The sequence below is a fragment of the Nelumbo nucifera genome, chromosome 2 (assembly GCF_055504915.1).
Source record: "Nelumbo nucifera cultivar China Antique chromosome 2, China Antique-T2T, whole genome shotgun sequence".
Classification (NCBI taxonomy): Eukaryota; Viridiplantae; Streptophyta; class Magnoliopsida; order Proteales; family Nelumbonaceae; genus Nelumbo; species Nelumbo nucifera.
Window position 1 is genome coordinate 57,184,881 of NC_142650.1, and position 18,584 is coordinate 57,203,464.

Below are 18,584 nucleotides of genomic sequence, written 5' to 3' on the forward strand. Positions count from 1 at the left end.
ATGGGCTTTCAGGTGTTGGTTACCAAACGAAAATAAGACTAATTTCCGAGCATACCAAAGCGTAAGACCATGCGAAAAAATTTGCCAAATGATTAAACACTTTCTTACGTTGAAGCTATTTTGGCGGGTCTGATCACTTAAGATGATGCCATGTGGTAAGTTTTTCGATTCCGCTTTATGTCTAACTATACACATAAGACAGGCTAACAAGGAAAAGTGCGCACTTTAGTTGGAGCCTTGGAGGAGGATAGGTTAGCTCTAGTTATTTGTTCAGGAAGCTGGATTTAGTTGTGAGAGAGAATATCTTTTATTGCTTAATTATTTGGGGTGATCATTTCAATTTGGCCCAGAAAATTTGGGGTTAAGCCTAGATTTTGTGTTCAGGCATGACTCAGTCCACGTATATTTAAACTTACACATTGTATATGATGTATATATTTTATTTTACATTATATTATATATTTTATATAAATATTATAATATGATAGATATAATTTATATTATATATAATATTTATATTATATAATATATAAAATAAAAATTTAAATGCATGTTATATCATATATAATATTTTATATATGAAAGACATTAACCCGAAATCAGACCCGGCCCATGATCAGCCCTATTGATTATTAAGTGAAGCTCAGTACACTTTGTTTTGGCCAGCCTCCTCGATCCTAGAGAGGCGCCATTTTTATGGCCTATTATGCTTCTGATCTGAACAATATTTAAAGAAACCCCCCCAAAAAATCTGAAAATAAAAAAGTCCGGGAAAACCGAAACCGGGAAAGATGGCAGCCCCTCCGGTGCGAGCTCGGGCCGATTACGATTATCTCATAAAGCTTCTTCTCATTGGCGACAGCGGTTAGTTTCTTCTTCCGCTCACTAGTCTTCTTCATTTCTTTCATCCACCTCTTATTGGAGAGTGCGGAGGAAACCTAGGGTTTTCTGTGCCTATAGTTATTCGAATTTAATGATGACCCTTTCATGATTTGACTACACCGTGCTTCAAAATTGAATATTTTGTTTTTTGTCTGCCTTCTGGTTTCGCATAGTTAACTTGTTTTAGGGTTTTGATGATGCATTCGTCATTGCTGGAAAACCTATAAACGTGAGATTTCGTTCTATCAATTTGCTTGGGAGCTCTCTGTAAAGGCTCCCTGGAATCTCGTTCAAAAAATGGTACATGCATTGTTCAAACTCAAATATGATAATGTGGACGTTAACTTAGAAGGCAATTTCCTAATTATATCTTAGATACCGTACATAAGAGTTCAGCTTCAAAGAGGAAATTGCTTAAGTTATCTGATATTTTTCTTTGATCTTGATACGTAATAAGTAATGGTATTGACTGCAAAAGAAAGAGGGCAGAAACTGATATACGAAAGTTTCAGTATTGCTGGTCACCATATGCACTCAAATTTATCAAAATAATTAATGAAAAAAGAAGATTAAATATATTAGTTTGGTATATATATATAATTTTTTTGTCAAAAAAATAAAGTCCCCAAAGAATGCATCTCCATGTCTTGATTCTTGAACTTTAAATGCTAAGGCCAAGCTAGGATCAAGGTTTTAAATTTCAGAAATTATTTTATTAAAATTATAGTATCTTGTAGTATATTTATATTTGCATTGTTGATTTTTATTAAGCAAGGGGCCATCGTTTGTTGCAATGGTAAAATCTCAGGCTGACAGGTTTGAGAATGCAGGTTGGAATTTGAGAGCTGCCACTTTGTGCAACAATTGCCAAAGGCTAAGCCTGTACCCAGGCTACCCCTCCCAAGATCCCAGGTAGCTGGGACCAACATTGGGTAATGACCTTTTTTTTTATTTTTCTTATTTTAATATTATGTCCAAATCTTCAGGTGAAATAAGTGGCCAAAATCTCAAAATCTACCTGGTATTTTTCACATACGTGTTGGTGGCTATAGTGATTTAAAATAATGCCTAGGATCATGTCAGAAATGCTACTTGGAATGGCTGAATTTACCCTAAATTCCCATAGAATAAAAGTATGCTTTGAAAGTGATAGAATAATAGAGAATTATATGGAAGTTGTCTCTCCTTAGACATAGAACCTGTTTTGCATGAAGATGGTTCATTTTGTTGGAGTTTGAGGGCTATAAACAAAAGTCAGAATGCCTCTTGTTTTAAAACATTGCCATCTATAACAGGTGTTCCATTACCTGTTATAGATGGTGGCAACATTGTTGGTAAAATAAGTATAAATAGATGGTGGCAGCAATCTGGCAATAACAGTCTATGGAAGTTGTAATAGTAACAAATCTGTTATGATCAAACTGAATCTCCAAAATAAAGACACAGAAAAAACTTATTGGTAATAGTTGAGGTGCAGCAAACGTCTGTTGTCCTTAAAACTAATTTTTCTGCCTCTAGGAATTTGTCCGTTGGTGCAAAAGGTTTTTGGTGGTCAACCTCTAGGATACAACAGCTCTTTACCCTTGGCATTCTGTGTACTCAGCTCAAAGCAATGAACTAGTTCATTACATTTGCCCAAATCCAGTAGAAAAGAAAGCAATAGTGAAAAAGCGTGAAAAATAACCAGCAGCCTTCTGAAAACACAGAGAATAAAGAAGCCACCTTCTACCGTGTAGAAAGAAATATTATATGGTTATAACAAATAACCGTGTAATAGTGAGGTTACCTACATTGTTTTAAAAAATATATTCATTGACTAGGACTAACTTGAGATTCTTTTACCTTTCAAAACAAATAATTCCCTCTACTCTTCATCATATGTTGCATTTTAGTTGTTTAAATATTTTTAGCTTTTCATTTGAGTTCTCCATCTTCTATCTTTCTTCTTTTGGTACCACCGTACCAGGAATTTGTTGTGTGTGACTGTGTTCATTGGAAAGCATGTATTTGTGGTTACTTTTGTTTGAGGATTTTCTGTCTGAACTACTTTAATCCATATTTGCAGGGGTTGGAAAGAGTTGTTTACTATTGCGCTTCTCAGATGATTCTTTTACTACAAGCTTTATTACCACAATAGGGTGTGTACTTGAATAATGCCTTTGCCTGGATGTTTACTATTGTGCTTCTCAGCCTTTGGGAAATGTTTGTTACAATTTTTGTAATCTCATCTAGCTTGCTCAAGTTGGAATAATGTGTTTGCCAGGATTGACTTTAAGATTAGGACTATTGAACTTGATGGGAAGCGCATCAAACTACAAATATGGGATACAGCTGGTCAAGAGCGTTTCCGGACAATCACAACAGGTAGTTATTTTGATTAAACTGGATTCTTCTTGAAGTCTAGAAAATAGTAATCCATGAGCAACATTTCATGGCAGTCTCCCATTCCTTTTAGTCTTACTTCACTGTACAGAGGGGAAATGATACACTACTAAGAAGTAGATATAACAAGGTGCGACCCAACCCATCCTAAATGTTAAGAAATGCATGCTAAAAGTGTAATTGTGTGATAGCACATTTTTTTTTAATCATTAGGCTTTGTATTTTTCTTTTTCTTTTTGGTGAGTGATTTGGGAACACCCCATTTTTGATACAGGGGTCAGACCTCTAATCACTACTCAAAGAGACAGAGTACATATTTTAAGAGATAAAAGCACCTCATGTTTAATGTTTTGACTTCTGTGATAACAAGCAGTGGTTTCTTTGATCTATAGAAAAGTTGTTTCTTTGTCCCTTCACCAAGGTGTGCTTAGTTTATTATTCACTCTCCTTTGTTTTTTCCTTCTTTGAGTGCTGATGAACTAGCAAGCTCTGTAATATGGCACTCTAGGGTATCTTCTAGGGGATTTCCCTAGTAAAAGATCTATTTGAAAGATGATTACCATGATACAATCTATCATCATTTTTTTTTGTGAGATCATCCATTGAGGTTGAATTTTGAATTAGAAGATCATCTGGGTGGTTCCCACATGTATTATTGTTGCAAGATTTGCATTTTCCCCCTCTGTTTTCTCCATGGTCTATGCCCTAGCATTTATCTTTGTCCTTGCTAGATGCAAAGTATTGCCCCATTGTGAAGTTCATAGAAGATTGTGCCATTCTAACTCCACAGCTTTAGATGTGATGCTTATTGAAAGGGTGATATGGTTAGTTGAGTTCAGAATATCACCAATAAGATCAGTTCAATATTCAAGAATGAAGGAAAGTTTCATCGAGTCGAATGAAGTTGTTCTCGAAAGGGTGAGAATCATGAGATGGTTATAGAAATGCTTAGTTGGTTGTTTTGTTAACCTTGAATCAGACAAGGAGGTTCTGAAATGGGTTAGATTGGAGTGGAAAAGTCAAGTTGACAGCCCCTATTACAAATCTGCCCAGAAGAAAACATCCCTATACACCCATTGTTTTGTCAAGCTATCTGCCATTCCATTTGCTGTTCTCTTTACCCATTTGAAGTTTGCTTGTAAGTTCTTCGCCATGCTCTTGATTTCTTTTATTAGATGTCTGCATATCCAAACACCTGGGCTGTTGTCATTCGTCCAAGAGATTACTAGTTTTAAGTCACCCTCAATCTCCAAATTCATAAAGCAAATGTTCAAGTAAGAAAACAAAATACAGGCTTTTTTCTTTTTATCTTGGGTGGCAAGGAGAAAGTCTTGGATCAAGAATCTATTCAAATTAGATCGCTAGACCTCAGACTAGGAAGATGGAATCCGTTGGTGGGGGCAGTCCAAGAAATGGGGATTAAGAACCTTGTGTGGATTAACATCTTTGGGATTCCTCTCCATGCCTAGAATCTACAAACATTTCATGCTATGGGGAACACCTGTGGCTGTTTTAGAAAAGTTGGTGCTCACACAAAAAAGTTGAAGAATTTGGTTAAAGTTGAGGAAACCCACCTGGTTTCGTTGAGTCTGGCTTTAAAGTTTTTAGGGGAATGGTACGATTTAAGACTTGTAGTTTAGGGGTGTATCCCACTATGTCGGTTAGATGAGATTTCAATGGAAGTCTGTTTTAGAATAGTTGATGCTCACACAAATGGGTTGAGGAATTTGGTTGTGAGAATTGTTGAGAATGCTTAGACAAGGGTGTTTTTGGACCTTTTCTCTTCCCTTGTACTTTTTTTTGTATTTGGGTGCCCAAGTAGGAGCTTTCTTGTAATTTCCTCCTTAGAAAATATAAAGATATTTTGAGGGTGTGAACAGTAACTATGACTCACCTCTCGACACATCTCTTCTTCTTCTTCTTCTTCTCTCCTCTTCCTTTCTCTTCTAAAACCTAGTTTTTTACTCTTGTTTTGCAACTTGGTATCAGAGCGGGTAAAGGCACTTGGGAGTACCTCTCCTGCTGATCCTCTCCCACGAGGTGAACTGTTGACGACAGACTACCACCAGATGACATCAGTAGTCCGTACAGGTGTCAGCGACAATCAATGAATCTTACATGGTTTGATTCGCTTTGATTTTAGAGAAATTTTGGTATAACTCTTGCTCCTGTTCAAATCTTCTATGATTTTTAGTGGTTTTTTCAAGGAGAAAATTGCAAAATTTTCAGATTTGATGTCGAGCCTTGTACATCATGTTTAATGGCTTCTTCTATTGTAAACAAGGTTCAAAGTATCGATACGATACGAGTTTCGGTCGTATCGTATCGGTACTTCGAAATGGTCGATACATACTTTTTTTTTTATTTTTTTTTCAAAGTTTAGTTTTTTGGGAAGCTTATAAGATATTTTTTATTATTAAAAAAAATTGGGGGTCCGAAACCCTGGAAACAAGCGTTTCGAACCGTATCTTTTTCAAAAGATATGATACGATACACCCCATATCAGGCGTATCGTATCGATACTTTGAACCATGATTGTAAAACCTAGACCATTCAGGTCATTTTACACTTTGGGAATGACGGGAAGTGGTCTCGTAATTTTTTGAGCCCTGTATAATTTTTGGGAGATTTTCTTCTCGCTCTATTTTGTTGCCAATCTAGTTTTTTGGCCTTCTTCTATCTCTTAACCATGTGTGACCTTGGTTCTTGGGTCTGTAACTTTGGTTAAGTATTGGGGGTCTTTTTGGTTGGCGAGAAAGTGTCTTGATAAAATATGGAATCATCTAAGGAGGTTTAGATGGTTTCTAGTGTGTTCCCTGGAAGTGCATATTCCCTGTGGGATGATAATTTCAGTTAAACTTGATGGAATCAATTTTTTAGAGTGGTCTCTATCTGCTAAACTTACCATTACTGGGAGAGGTAAACTGGGATTCACCATAGGAAAGGAGGTGAAGCCAAATCTTGAAGACCCAAAATTTGCAAAGTGGGAACAAGATAACTCCCTTGTTATGTCATGGCTGATTTGCTCAGTGCAACCTCATATTGCCCGAAACTACATATTTCTTCCAACGGCCAAGGATATTTGGGATAGGGTTGTTGCCACTTTTTTGTTGATTGGAAACGGTATATATTAAATAAACATCTTACATTGTCGACCACTCAGACAGAGTGTTGACCCCAAAATAACATCAAGAATTACAGTACAACCCAAAAGAAGTTTTTCCTGAAAGTCCCCTGTTTTGCCAAGCTATCTGCCACAGAGTTTGCCGATCTCCTTACCCATTTGAATGTTACTCCAACTACTCTTGCCAAGCAGATTATTTCCCTTATTTGCTGTCTAAACTTCTTTGTTTGCAGCCACCCTATTAACAATTTAGAGTCTCCTTCCACCTCCAAGTTCTGAAATTCCCATTGTTTGGCGAATCTCAGGCCTTGTAGGAGAGCCAAAATTTCATCTCTCATAGAGTCTCCAACAACTATGGGACCAAAGTATAGTGCCACCATTCTGCCCTTCCCATCCCTAAAGACTCCCCTAGCTCCCGAGGGTCCTGGATTACCCATGGAGCTTCCATCAAAATTTAATTTTACTCTTTGTTGTGCTGTTGGTGTCCAAGAAGGCTGAAAGACAGGTTGTTTGGTTGAAGAGTTTGCCACTGCTAACCAGCCCCTTTGTATATCATTCACTGAAAAATCTTTAAATAAAACACTTACTTTCAGCCAATGCTAGAAATTTGATTAGAGGGTGAAGAGTAGGGAGGGAGGAAATAGTTGTAACCCACCTTCAATTTGTTGATGACTTGATTCTCTTTTGTGAAGGAGATCCGAAGGAGTTGGAAAATTTAAAGGTCTTGGTAGAGTATTTTGAAAAGGTCTCCAACTTGAGAGTAAATTGGAATAAAAGCTGTGTAGCTAGAATTAATAGGCAAGAAGGTCAGGTGGCATCGTTGGCTAGATCTCTAGGTTGTGAGGTAAGTGAATGTCCCCTTAAGTATTTAGGCTTACCTTTGGGAGGAAATCTGAGGTCTGTTAGCTTTTGGTACCCAGTCTTGGAAAGATTCTCAAAAAGACTAGTGGGTTGGAAATGGAACTACATTTACATTAGCAAATTTTCCAGTGTACTTTTTGTCTGCCTTAAAATTGCCTGTTAAGATTGCAAACCAGATTGAAAAAATAATGAGAGATTTTCTGTGGGAGCTTGGAGATACCAAAAAGGATCATAGGGTAAAATGGGAAGTGGTGTCTAGAAAGAAAGACAAAGGGGGTTTAGGGATTGGAAATATTAGAATAAGAAATGCAACTTTGTTAGGCAAATGGTTATGGAGGTTTCCTAAGGAGCAAGAGAGTCTATGGCATAAGGTGATAAGAAGTATTCATGGAATGGCAGCAAATGGATGGAACGCTGGACTTGACCCAAGGGCTTTGCGTTTTTCCCCGTGGAAAGATATTGTTGGTATCTTGCCTTTCTTCTATCCTTACATCAGGTATGATGCTTGTGTGGGAATAAAATTCTTTTTTGGGAGGACTTGTGGATTAGGGAATCTCCTCTTAAGGATAGATTCCCAACCTTTATTCCCTTTCTTTGAAAAAATCTCAATTTATCTCTTCTTTTCGTACTTCTGGGGATTCTTGGGATTTGGGACTAAGGAGATGTTTGAGGGACTTAGAAGTGGAGTCAGCAATTGATATTTTTTCTCTTCTAAGTAAAGTTTTTCTAGACCACTCCTCTCCGGATAGTAGAGTTTGGGCAGAAACTTCTACAGGTGGTTTTTCTTGCTCTTCAATTTTCAATGCTTTGGTCCTTCTAACCCGGTTTCCTCTTTTCTTGTTAAAGAAGTTTGGAGCGCTCCAGTCCCCCCAAAAGTAAGGGCTCTTTGTTGGGAACTGATTCTCCAAAAAATCAATACCTTGGAGGTGCTTCAAAGAAAGAGACCAATTTAGTGCTTGTCACCTCATGTCTGTAGCCTTTGTTTGAGGAATGGTGAGACGGTGAATCACTTATTAATTTCTTGTCCTTTTAGTGCTCTAATTTGGGATTGGTTCTCCTCTCTCTTTGATTGTAGGTGGAATCCTCCCACAAGTGTAGCGGATTTATTTGACCCTAGCTTTTTTTGACAACCAAAGAAGAAAGGAAGGGTGATGTGGAGAACAACGAGGGCAGCTATCTTGTGGGTAGTATGGGAAGAGAGAAACAATAGGATTTTCCAAGGGAAAAAAAATCAGCTCCTGAAGTTATTGAAGGGATCACCATCAAGGCAGTACATTGTCTGAAAACTCTTGACTTGTTCAAGGATGTCTCTACAGATGATTTGATTAGAGGTTGGAATATTTTAGCAAGATCTTTTACTTCATCACCTACCATACAAGCAGTTTGGTCCCCTCCTTTGCAATGTCATGTCAAATTGAACTTTGATGGCAGCTCTATTGGGAACCTTGGACCTTCTGGAATAGGGGGTGTGTTTAGAGATGCGGAAGGAAAAATCCTAGCTTTGTATTATGGCCTAATAGGTGTGGGAGACTCGCTTAGAGCTGAAGTTTTGGCGCTCCTCCAGGGGCTCAGATGGGCCAAGCAATTGGGTTTCCAACAGTTAGAAGTGGGGGGGGGGTTCAAAATTAGTAGTAGGATGGCTGCAATCAAACAGTTTGGGAATGTGGTTTCTTAGACAACAGGTAAGGGAATTATTGAGCCTCACAAGGGAGCTGGATGCAAAAGTGTATTGGTCTAGGAGGTCAGCAAATGCTTTAGTTGACTACCTAGCAAAACAGGGGATGAATCGGGAGTTTTTGTTTCGTGCAGTGTTGTAAGATTTTTGTTATTCAGGGGTCACCTTTTACTTTGGAAGGTGACAGCTGTTTCTTATGGTTTTATCTAATGAAAGTTACCGTTTCCTATAAAAAAAATGTATGACTTTAATGGCTACGCAGTCATTGATTTGTTCTGTTGATCTTTGTGTCCCTTGGAATATTCTGTTATTCCTTTCTTCCCATAAAGATCAAAGAATGGATGCTCTTGTTGCCCTCCACATCACTCTTCCCCTTTTCTTTGAAAGTAGTAAGAAACTTGGGTTGAAGAGACTTGTCACATCTGGGGGAGGAGTCCATCTGCAACCAAATAAGGAAGAAAACCAAATTCACACACAAGAAGCAAAGGGACAAGAAAGTAAAAGATGTGTTACTGTCTCACCATTTTCCAAACAAAGGCAACAAACATGAGGGGAGAGGCAATGATTTGGCCTTCTTTTTTGTAAATTATCTAGAGTATTAATTTTTTGAAGCACCACCTCCCAACAAAAGGCTCTTACTTTTGGGGGTACATGACTACACTAGACTTCCTTTGTGGGAAAGGAGCTTCCTGGGTGCGAGGATTGAAGGAGGGCGGAGAAAAAGGAGGCACAGGTATAGGAGCCGGAGGGGGACTCTGACCAGATCTTGTTGTCATGACAAGATAGGTCCAGGCATGCAATATTAAGAAGGGAGATCAGTTCATCTACCAAGCTCATTTCATAATCCCTTAACCCTCTCCTTAATCCTAGATCCCAAGAGTTTTCATTAACAAGCACTGAAGAAATCTCTCTCCCTTTGTTGAGGGACAAAGAATAAATAGGTGAAAATCTGTCTTTGAGAGGAATGTCCCCAAGCTAGATATCGTCCCAGAAATGTACTTTATTACCCATACAAGCATCATACCTAATCAGTGGAAGGAAAGAAGGTAGCAAACTGTGAATTTCTTTCCAAGGAGAAGCCCTTGTTGCCCTAGGATCAAGACCAACATCCCATCCGTTGTCTGCCATGCCATGAATGCTTACAATTACATTATGCCACTTATTCCCAAGTTAACAATACTGCTAGAGTGTACCAGTTTCAGAGGGAAGCTTGTAGTATGCGTTAGGGGGAGAAATATGTGGCTATGTATTTCTCTTCTCTACAATCTATTTGGGAAGAAATGGATCACTTGAATGCTCTTGTATGGAAGGACCTTGAAGATGGTGAGCATTATCGGAAGTATATAGAGGAGAATAGTCTTTGATTTTTTTGGCTAGCTTAAATCCATAGTTTGATTTTACTAGGCAACACATTCTTAGTGCTGGCATTGTCACTCTTACTTCCACTTACTCTCTTGTACAAGGGGAAGAAAGTCGAAGGACTGCCATGACGCAACCTTCTATGATTGATCACTCTGCTTTTATGTCATCTCTACCTAAGCAAAATACTAGAAAGCAACCTATTACTGAGAAGGCTGAGGATGTTATTTGTGATTATCGTAAGAAGCCAAGACACACTATGGAAAGGTTTTGGAAGCTCAATCCTCATTTAAAACTAGAGAAGAAGGGCAATGCTCACTTGACTACAGTTGGTAATGATGCTTAACCTTCTGATGTGCTTGATTCATCTGATGTAATGGACAAACTTAGGAATATATTTTTGTAGTTGGAAAATGGTGGTACATCCTCCTCATATGGTTTTGGACCTAGTAATCCATGTTGTTCATATGTCAAGACAAGTACTGCACTTGCTTGTTCCACATCATTCAGCCCATGGATTGTAGACTTTGGGGCCAGTGCCCATATTACTGGTATACCTCACATTTTACCTCATATAAGTGAACCCCAAGGAAGGGCAAAATTATTGTTGCTAGTGGATATTAGAACCCTATTTCGGGTCAAGGTGAAGTCAAACTCACTCATAACTTTTCTCTTGGATCTGTTCTTCATGTGCCCCGGCTACATAAAAATTTGTTGTTTGTTAGTTCTCTCACAAAATCCCATAATTGCCCATTGACTTTTTTTTCCTACCCATTGTGTTTTTTAGACCTGAGCACAAGGAAGATGATTGGAAGTGGGCATGAAGTTGAGAGTCTACCTCCTTGATGGACCTTCAGAGCATGGACTGTCAAGCCAGATTGAGTTTTGTTCAAATGAAAAAATGAGTCTTTTGAAATTATAGCATTGTCATCTTGGTCATATGTCTTTCAATTTTGTAAAACTTTTGTTTCCAAACTTGTTTGACTTTGTGCCAAAGTTGAATGTTGAATTTTGAATGTGAAGTTTGTTTTCTATCCAAATAATGTAAAACTACATATTTTACGAGCAGTAAAAGAAGTAATGTTGCTTTCCATTTGATTTATACTGATGTTTTGGGCCTATATGCTATCCCCTGCATGGGTGGGTATAAATACTTCATCCTCTTCATTGATGACTACAGTTGTTATACATGGCTTTACTTGATGAAAAGTCGAGATGAAGTTCCTATGATTGTTCAAAGTTTTATGAATATGGTAGAGATAGTTTGAGAAAAGAGTTAAGATAATAAGATCTGACAATGCAAAGGAGTACTTTGAACATCAGTTGCATATATTTCTTGAAGATCGGGTATTATTCATCAAAGTTAATGTAGTCATACTCCACGACAAAATGGGGTGGCTGAAAGGAAGAACAGACATGTGGTTGAAGTTGCTTGTGGTCTACTATTTCAAACTCATGTTCCTACTCGTTTCTGGGGTGATGCTGTTTAGATAGTTGTGTATCTCATTAACCGACTCCCGTCAAGGGTCCTTAACCTTCATTCTCCTAATCAAATTCTCTTCTCTGATGAACGTCCTTTTAATCTACCCCTCAAGATCTTTTGTTGTGTTTGTTTTGTTCATGATATGAGTCATTTTTGGCGTAAGTTTGACCCTAAATCAATTAAATGTGTATTCCTTGGTTACTCTCCATTGCAGAAAGGCTATAGATGCTTTAATGCTCTATCTGGCAAGAGATATGTCTCTAAGGATGCTACCTTTTTGGAGCCCTCTTCTTTTTTCCAATCATCCTGTCCTCTTTAGGGGGAGAATGCAAGTGAAGATCAGACTCTCTTCTGCCTTTTTGTTTCTACTTCTATTTCTCCCTCTCTTCCTTGTAATGATGGTATTCCTTATTCTCCTCCTCCTCCTATGTATCGGCCTCGGTCTTAGTAGTAGTTTTTCATCAAGCGTAGTAAGAGGGTGTCTCTCGAAGCAGAATTCCCATCATAATTTGATTCCCCAGACTCAGGTAATCTTGAACCTCCTGACAATCCTATTACTGATTCTGACATTGATCTTTCTATTGCCATTTTCAAAAAGGGAAGAGGATATGTAGCAAATATCATATTACTAACTATGTGTCTTATGATGCTTTCTCACCTTCTTATTGTGCCTATATTTCTGCCATCTCTTTTGTTTCCATCCATCGCAGTGTTATAGAGGCAATGCAGTTCCCTTACTAAAAGGAAGCTATGAACCAAGAAATGGAGGTCCTAATAAAGAACCAAACTTCGGAGGTTGTTCCTTGCCCTAAAGATAAGATTCCTGTTAGGTGTAAGTGGGTTTACATTGATAAGCACAAGGCAGATGGTTCAATTGAGAGGTACAAAGCCCGACTTGTAGCCAAAGGATACACTTAAACTTATGGCATTGAATATCTAGAAATCTTTGCTCCAGTTGTTAAAATGAATTCTATTCATGTGATCATATCTCTTGCTATCCGTTACTCTTAACTTTTATATCAAATGGATATAAAAAATGCCTTCCTTAATGGGGACTTACAAGAGAAAGTGTATATGGATTTACTACCTGGGGTAAGCTTTCCTAACAGTGATGGGAAAGTCTGCCGCCTGAATAAGTCTTTGTATGGGCTCAAACAGTCCCCGAGGGCCTGTTTGACAGGTCTAGAAATGCTATCTTAAAGATTGGGTTTGCTCAACCTCAGGCTGACCACACCTTATTCATTAAAAGAGTTGATGGTAGAGTACCAATGTTGATAGTATATGTTGATGGCATTGTTGTGATAGGTGATGATATCATAGGTATCTCTCAGTTAAAGTCCTTCATTGCTTCTGAATTTGAGATTAAGGACCTTGGTGATCTCCGATGCTTTCTTGGCATTGAAGTTGCAAGATCCAAGAAAGGAATTTTTCTATCACAAAGGAAGTATGTATTTGATTTGCTTCATGAAGTTGGGAAATTAGGGTGTAAGCCTATAGAAACTCCAATTGATCATTTGATCCTAACCACAAGTTGAGTTCCACTAAAGAAGTTCTTCTAGACAGGGGGATACATTAGAGATTGGTGGGCTGCCTTTTGTATCTCTGTTTGACTAGACCTGACATATCCTATACTGTTGGAGTGGTTAGCCAATATATGCATGAAACCATGACATCTCATATGTAGGCAGTTAACAGAATTTTAGCCTATCTGAAAGGATGCCCTGGTAAAGGGATGTTGTATTTCCAATCACGACCATTTAAAGATTGATGCTTACACAGATGCTGATTGGGTAGGGTCTATTGATGATAGAAGATTTACATCTGGTTATTGTGCCTTAGTTAGAGGCAATGTGGTTTCATGGAGAAGTAAGAAACAATCTATTGTTGCTCGTTCTAGTGTTGAGGCAGAGTATAGGGCAATGGCTCATGGAGTGTCTGAACTACTCTGGTTGAAGACTTTATTGATTGAGATGGGCATCCAAGCAGATGTCCCAACGAGACTATATTGTGATAATCAAATAGCCACAAATATTGCCTACAATCTTGTCCAACATGATCGTATAAAGCATATTGAGGTGGATAGACACTTTATTAGAGAAAAAGTTGCTAGCGGATAGATTTGCCTTCCTTTTGTATGGTCAGAAGACTAACTAGTTGATTACCTCACTAAAGGTGTTTAACATCTAAAGTTTGCCAAGAACCTTGACAAATTGGGCATAATTGACATATATGCTCAGCTTGAGGGGGAGTGTTGAGAATACTTAGACAGGGGCGTTTTTGGACTTCTTCTCTTCCCTTGTACTCTTTTTGTATTTGGGCACCCAAGTAGGGGCTTCCTTGTAATTTTCTCCTTTCAAAATATAAAGATATTTTGAGGGTGTGACAGTAACTATCACACACACCTCTCGACACATCTCTTTTTCTTCTTCTTCTTCTTCTTCTAAACCCTAGTTTTTACTCGTTTTGCAACTGAATTTTGGTTGAAGTTGAGCAAATCCACCTAGTTCTGTTGAGTCTAGCTTTAGATTTTGTAGGGGAATGGTATGATTGGTTGAGGGGTGTATCTCACTATGTTGGTTTGATGAGATGTCAATGGAGGTGCTTGGTCGAGCTCAGGAGTTTAACAACTAAGTAGAGGATGGAGGGTAACTGAAAGGGCATGAGAACAGAAGGCTGGAGGTGGAAGATAAGGGGAGACAAAGAGTTGAGGAGGTGGAGAGTTGTTCGAAGGTCGGAGATGATGAATAGGAAAGGTCGGGTGGCAAAGTGGGGATTCTTTGAGAGAGGGAATTGAGCAGTTGAGGTGGGATTTTAGAGGAGATAGGAGGCTAAGTGGGGACAACATAAAAAGCGGAAAGTGATAAATTCTTTGGGTGGTTACCAAGCGATGAAATTCCTTTCAGTAAAGGTTGGGGTTTAGGTGTTAAGTCTTTAAGAGCCTTGAAGGAGTGTGGGGCCCTTGTAAAGGAATTAAGGAAGAGGTATGAGTAAAGTTTGTAAGGGGAAGAAAAGAAATCTGCTTTTGGGTTGTTTCCAGTGTTGAAAGTTCTGGTCTTTTAAAGGATGGATTGATTGCTGGCTTGTTGGAGTTTGTGGTTTCTTGTGATCACATATGTGTTCGTTGCCCTATGAATTGTGAGTCTGAGACGGGATCTGAGCAGCATCTTGAAGGTAATTTGGTAGGGTACAGATCTGACACTCATTCTCTGGAGTTGGCCACTTGTTCACAAGGATTGTATTCTACTTTTGTTACCGAGCTGAGCCAGGACAGTAGGGTTAAAGTTGTTGATTTGCATGTTGGATGTACAGGGGGTGGAGCTGGGGTTTGGGGATGTGTGTGGAACTGGGGTGGAGGCAGTGGAGGATGTGGTGGAGAGTGATTTCAAGGACAAGGAAGAGGGAGGTGACATAAAAGGAAGTGAGGGTGAAAAGGTAATTGATTTTTATAAATTGAATCAATCTGCCTTTTTAGGGTGCGATGTTGACTATTTGTTTTCTGAAGTGGTTGTTGGAAAGTTGGGAGTTGATTTGGGTCGTAGGGGGAAGGAGATTGTTTTGGCCGAGAGTGGTGCTACTTCGGAGGTTCCAAAGAAAACTAGTCTCAAAAAAATTCAACATCATTCATGTTATGAAGGTCTTTTTGAGGCCGAAAGAAGGTCTGGTTGGGGCAGGTCCAACCAACAAATATAGAAGGATTTGTAGAAGAGGAGTAAATCCAGATCTCTTAACCATGAAGACCCTATTACAGAGAATCAAGTTTCGCAAGATGGGGTTGGGAAGAATTTTTTGGTGGTTCTTCAACAGGAGTCGTCAAAAGATAATGGCATTTCAGACGGGAAGGTTAGGAAAGGCGGAAGTGAAGTTAAAGAAGCCACCGCTCAGGTGCTGCTGGAGGGGAAGGAGATGAAGAAGAGAAGCTTGGATTTGAGGAAATTAGTTGATAGAGAGGTGGAGATTGGTAAGTCTTTGGACTTACTTTTCTTGGGAGGTGAGGGTTTTGCTAGAAAAGCTTTTGAAGAATTTGAGAGAAAAAGGAAGGAAGAAATCTTAAGAAACCATCTGAAAAGTTGGGGGGAGTAATTTGGAATGAGAAAGGAGGAAGAGTTTGGTCAGGTGGACTGACATGCATTTCATTTGGAGTCGCTTTTGGAGGTTGTTGTTAGGTATTTGTAAGAATGGTTTCTTTTTATTTGAATCTCGCATTGTAAGATGTTAAAAGTTTGGTTGGTTAGGTTTGTTTTAGTTGTGCTTGTGGGGTGTTACCTTAACACCTGCCATCTGGTTGTACTCAGTGTTTTCTTTTAATAAAATTTTCCTTTTTACATTTCAAAAGAAAATTATGTCTGAATTACAGTATTAATTTCTTCCACTTGACATTTTCTGAATCGAGTTAATTACTCCATTTGCAGCTTATTACAGGGGAGCCATGGGCATATTGCTGGTCTATGATGTTACAGATGAGTCTTCCTTCAACAGTATCCACTTCATATCTTCCTCTTTTTTCTTCTTGAGCTTGTCTCTTTCAGGAGTTGCTTGGGCAGGATTCCCACCAAGTACAGACACAATTATCTTTTTGTATTTGTGATCCCTGACAAGAGACTTGTTTAGACATCAGAAACTGGATCCGTAATATTGAACAGCATGCATCGGATAATGTTAACAAGATATTGGTTGGAAACAAAGCTGACATGGATGAGAGTAAGAGGGTAATAATAGTCTCACTTATGGTCCAATGTACTTCATTTTCCATATGTGCCCAATACTTAAATTAACTTGTCTGGTAGGCTGTGCCAACATCGCGGGGCCAGGCACTAGCTGATGAATATGGTATCAAGTTCTTTGAGACGGTAAGTAAATGTGACATGTAGCCCCATGACAACATTCTCTCAGCACATTGATCTTCTGTCAACGTCCTGTGCAGAGTGCAAAAACAAACTTAAATGTGGAGCAGGTTTTCTTTTCTATTGCTAGAGACATAAAGCAAAGGCTTGCAGAGAGCGACTCCAAAGTAGAGGTACGTTTGTTTTCTTGAAGTTAACTTGAATGGGATCTATATGGAAAATGATGGCTTCAACTTGAGTTCTTTTGTCTTGTGCAGCCTTCGACCATTAAGATCAGTAAACCAGATCCAGCCAAGACTCCAGGTTCTACCACTACAGAGAAATCGGCTTGCTGCGGTTCCTGAAGTGATACAAACAATTAACATTAGCTCTTGATTATTTCTCGTGTGCATGTTATATAAGTCGTATACCCCTGGCCCCCTGGGAAGCCATTTGTGTTTGCCAAGGCATTTTAAATTACAGCTTCTGCCCTTCATGTTTGTTAAACTTCTGGGCGTTGTAATTTCTCCCTCGATCTGTAGAGAGGGGTTCCTTTAAATGCTTTTCTATGCTTCAGGATGGAAGTCCTGAAGTTATAACAATCTTTTCTGGGTGATTTCTTGTGCTATATTTCTTCATGAATGCTCAGTAATATTAGCAATGGGTCAAACAAAATCATCGAATACTTATTGTTTCTACCCATCTCCAAAGCAATCTCAATCTTTCTCTGAGACAACGATGAATAGATTCTACTGCTTGCCTTTGGTATATTTCCTTTGTTGAGCACATGGAACTTGGCGTCTCCAGATATATTATGTTCCGGTGGATATTACTTCCTGGTGTATTTATGTTTAGCTTTGAAAGTGGAACTCCTTTTTATTTGTCAAAGGAAGCCTTTGCATGTCATAAATGTTATATTCAGGTCTTTTGACTTTTTTGTTTTCATCTTATTTGGACAGAGTAGTTGGTAACTTGGTATTTGAGGTTGAGCTTTGATTTTACGAAGAATCCAAGTTCCTTTTTATTACCCTATAAAACCTTTTTATTATGCATGAAAATCGATTGTTCCGCTGGAAATTATTGCAAATCTGTAAGACTATAATTTGGTAGCCAACGAATTGATTATCAAATCGGCCGGATTCATTGGGTACGGGTCTGCAAGTGCAGTCGTTTGGACTGTAAACGACCTACGAATCTATCAGATGCACATGGTCAGGTTGACGCCAATCCTAGCGCAATCCGATAACCCAACACAATTCTTATATTGGGTCGGTTGTAGTTTACCGAAAAACTGGACCCTAACAGACCACCAAACATATAAGGGTTCGTTTGGTTTACAGAAATAGGGGTCTGAAATTGGAATCGGAATAGTTCAACTGTTTGGTTGGGTGGAATTGGAATTCCGTTCTCATTTCTGTTGGAATGGCATTCAACCATTTGAGGGAATAGCCATTCCCTGCCCCTCCCTTGAGAATGAAATCTCATTCCTACTGATTTTAATTCTCATTTCTATTCCTATCTGAACCAAACAGACTATGGGAATGGATCACTTCGATTCCGATTCCAATTCCAATTCTGATTATGAACCAAATGGACCCTAAATATAACTATGTATATCATCGTTTTTTTGGTATTCAATATATATCATAGATGATTACACAAACAAAATAAAAAAGAAGGAAAACTATGCTTCAACTTGCATCATTAGTTATAAGTTATGACTAGCGGTGGTCACTTCGTCTTTTATCTAGGGATTTTGGGGTTGTATTTGGTTGAACATTATCCTCCGCCCTTAGAGGTGTAAATTGGGCCTTGTCGCCCATGGCCTGGCACGGCCCGACACGATGGTCCACAAGCCATGCCAGGCTTGGCATGGCCCGACACGATGGTCCACAAGCCATGCCAGGCCTGGCACGGCCCGACACGATGGTCCACAGGCCATGCCAAGCCTGGCACGACTATGCGGGCTGTGTTGGGCTTGGGGTTTTAGGTCCACTG

The 18,584-nt window shown here is 38.9% G+C and overlaps 1 protein-coding gene across 1 annotated transcript; it reads left to right on the forward strand.

The window, feature by feature from the left end:
- The first annotated feature begins 652 nt into the window (after nucleotides 1-652).
- On the forward strand, nucleotides 653-17,269 carry LOC104587337 (ras-related protein RABE1c-like). The gene is made up of 8 exons (XM_010244898.3): nucleotides 653-864; nucleotides 2,948-3,020; nucleotides 3,146-3,246; nucleotides 16,176-16,241; nucleotides 16,375-16,472; nucleotides 16,551-16,613; nucleotides 16,688-16,780; nucleotides 16,865-17,269. Exons 1-8 carry the CDS (start codon nucleotides 792-794, stop codon nucleotides 16,949-16,951), a joined length of 654 nt encoding a protein of 217 aa, XP_010243200.1. The 5' UTR covers nucleotides 653-791; the 3' UTR covers nucleotides 16,952-17,269.
- The last annotated feature ends 1,315 nt before the right edge of the window (nucleotides 17,270-18,584 follow it).

Excerpts from the sequence above, each read along its gene's own strand:
- LOC104587337 (XM_010244898.3), top strand. The coding sequence starts at position 792 with ATGGCAGCCCCTCCGGTGCGAGCTCGGGCCGATTACGATTATCTCATA. Across the intron at positions 16,242-16,374 it reads AGATGAGTCTTCCTTCAACA|ACATCAGAAACTGGATCCGT; the intron begins GTATCCACTTCA and ends AGACTTGTTTAG. Across the intron at positions 16,473-16,550 it reads ACATGGATGAGAGTAAGAGG|GCTGTGCCAACATCGCGGGG; the intron begins GTAATAATAGTC and ends CTTGTCTGGTAG.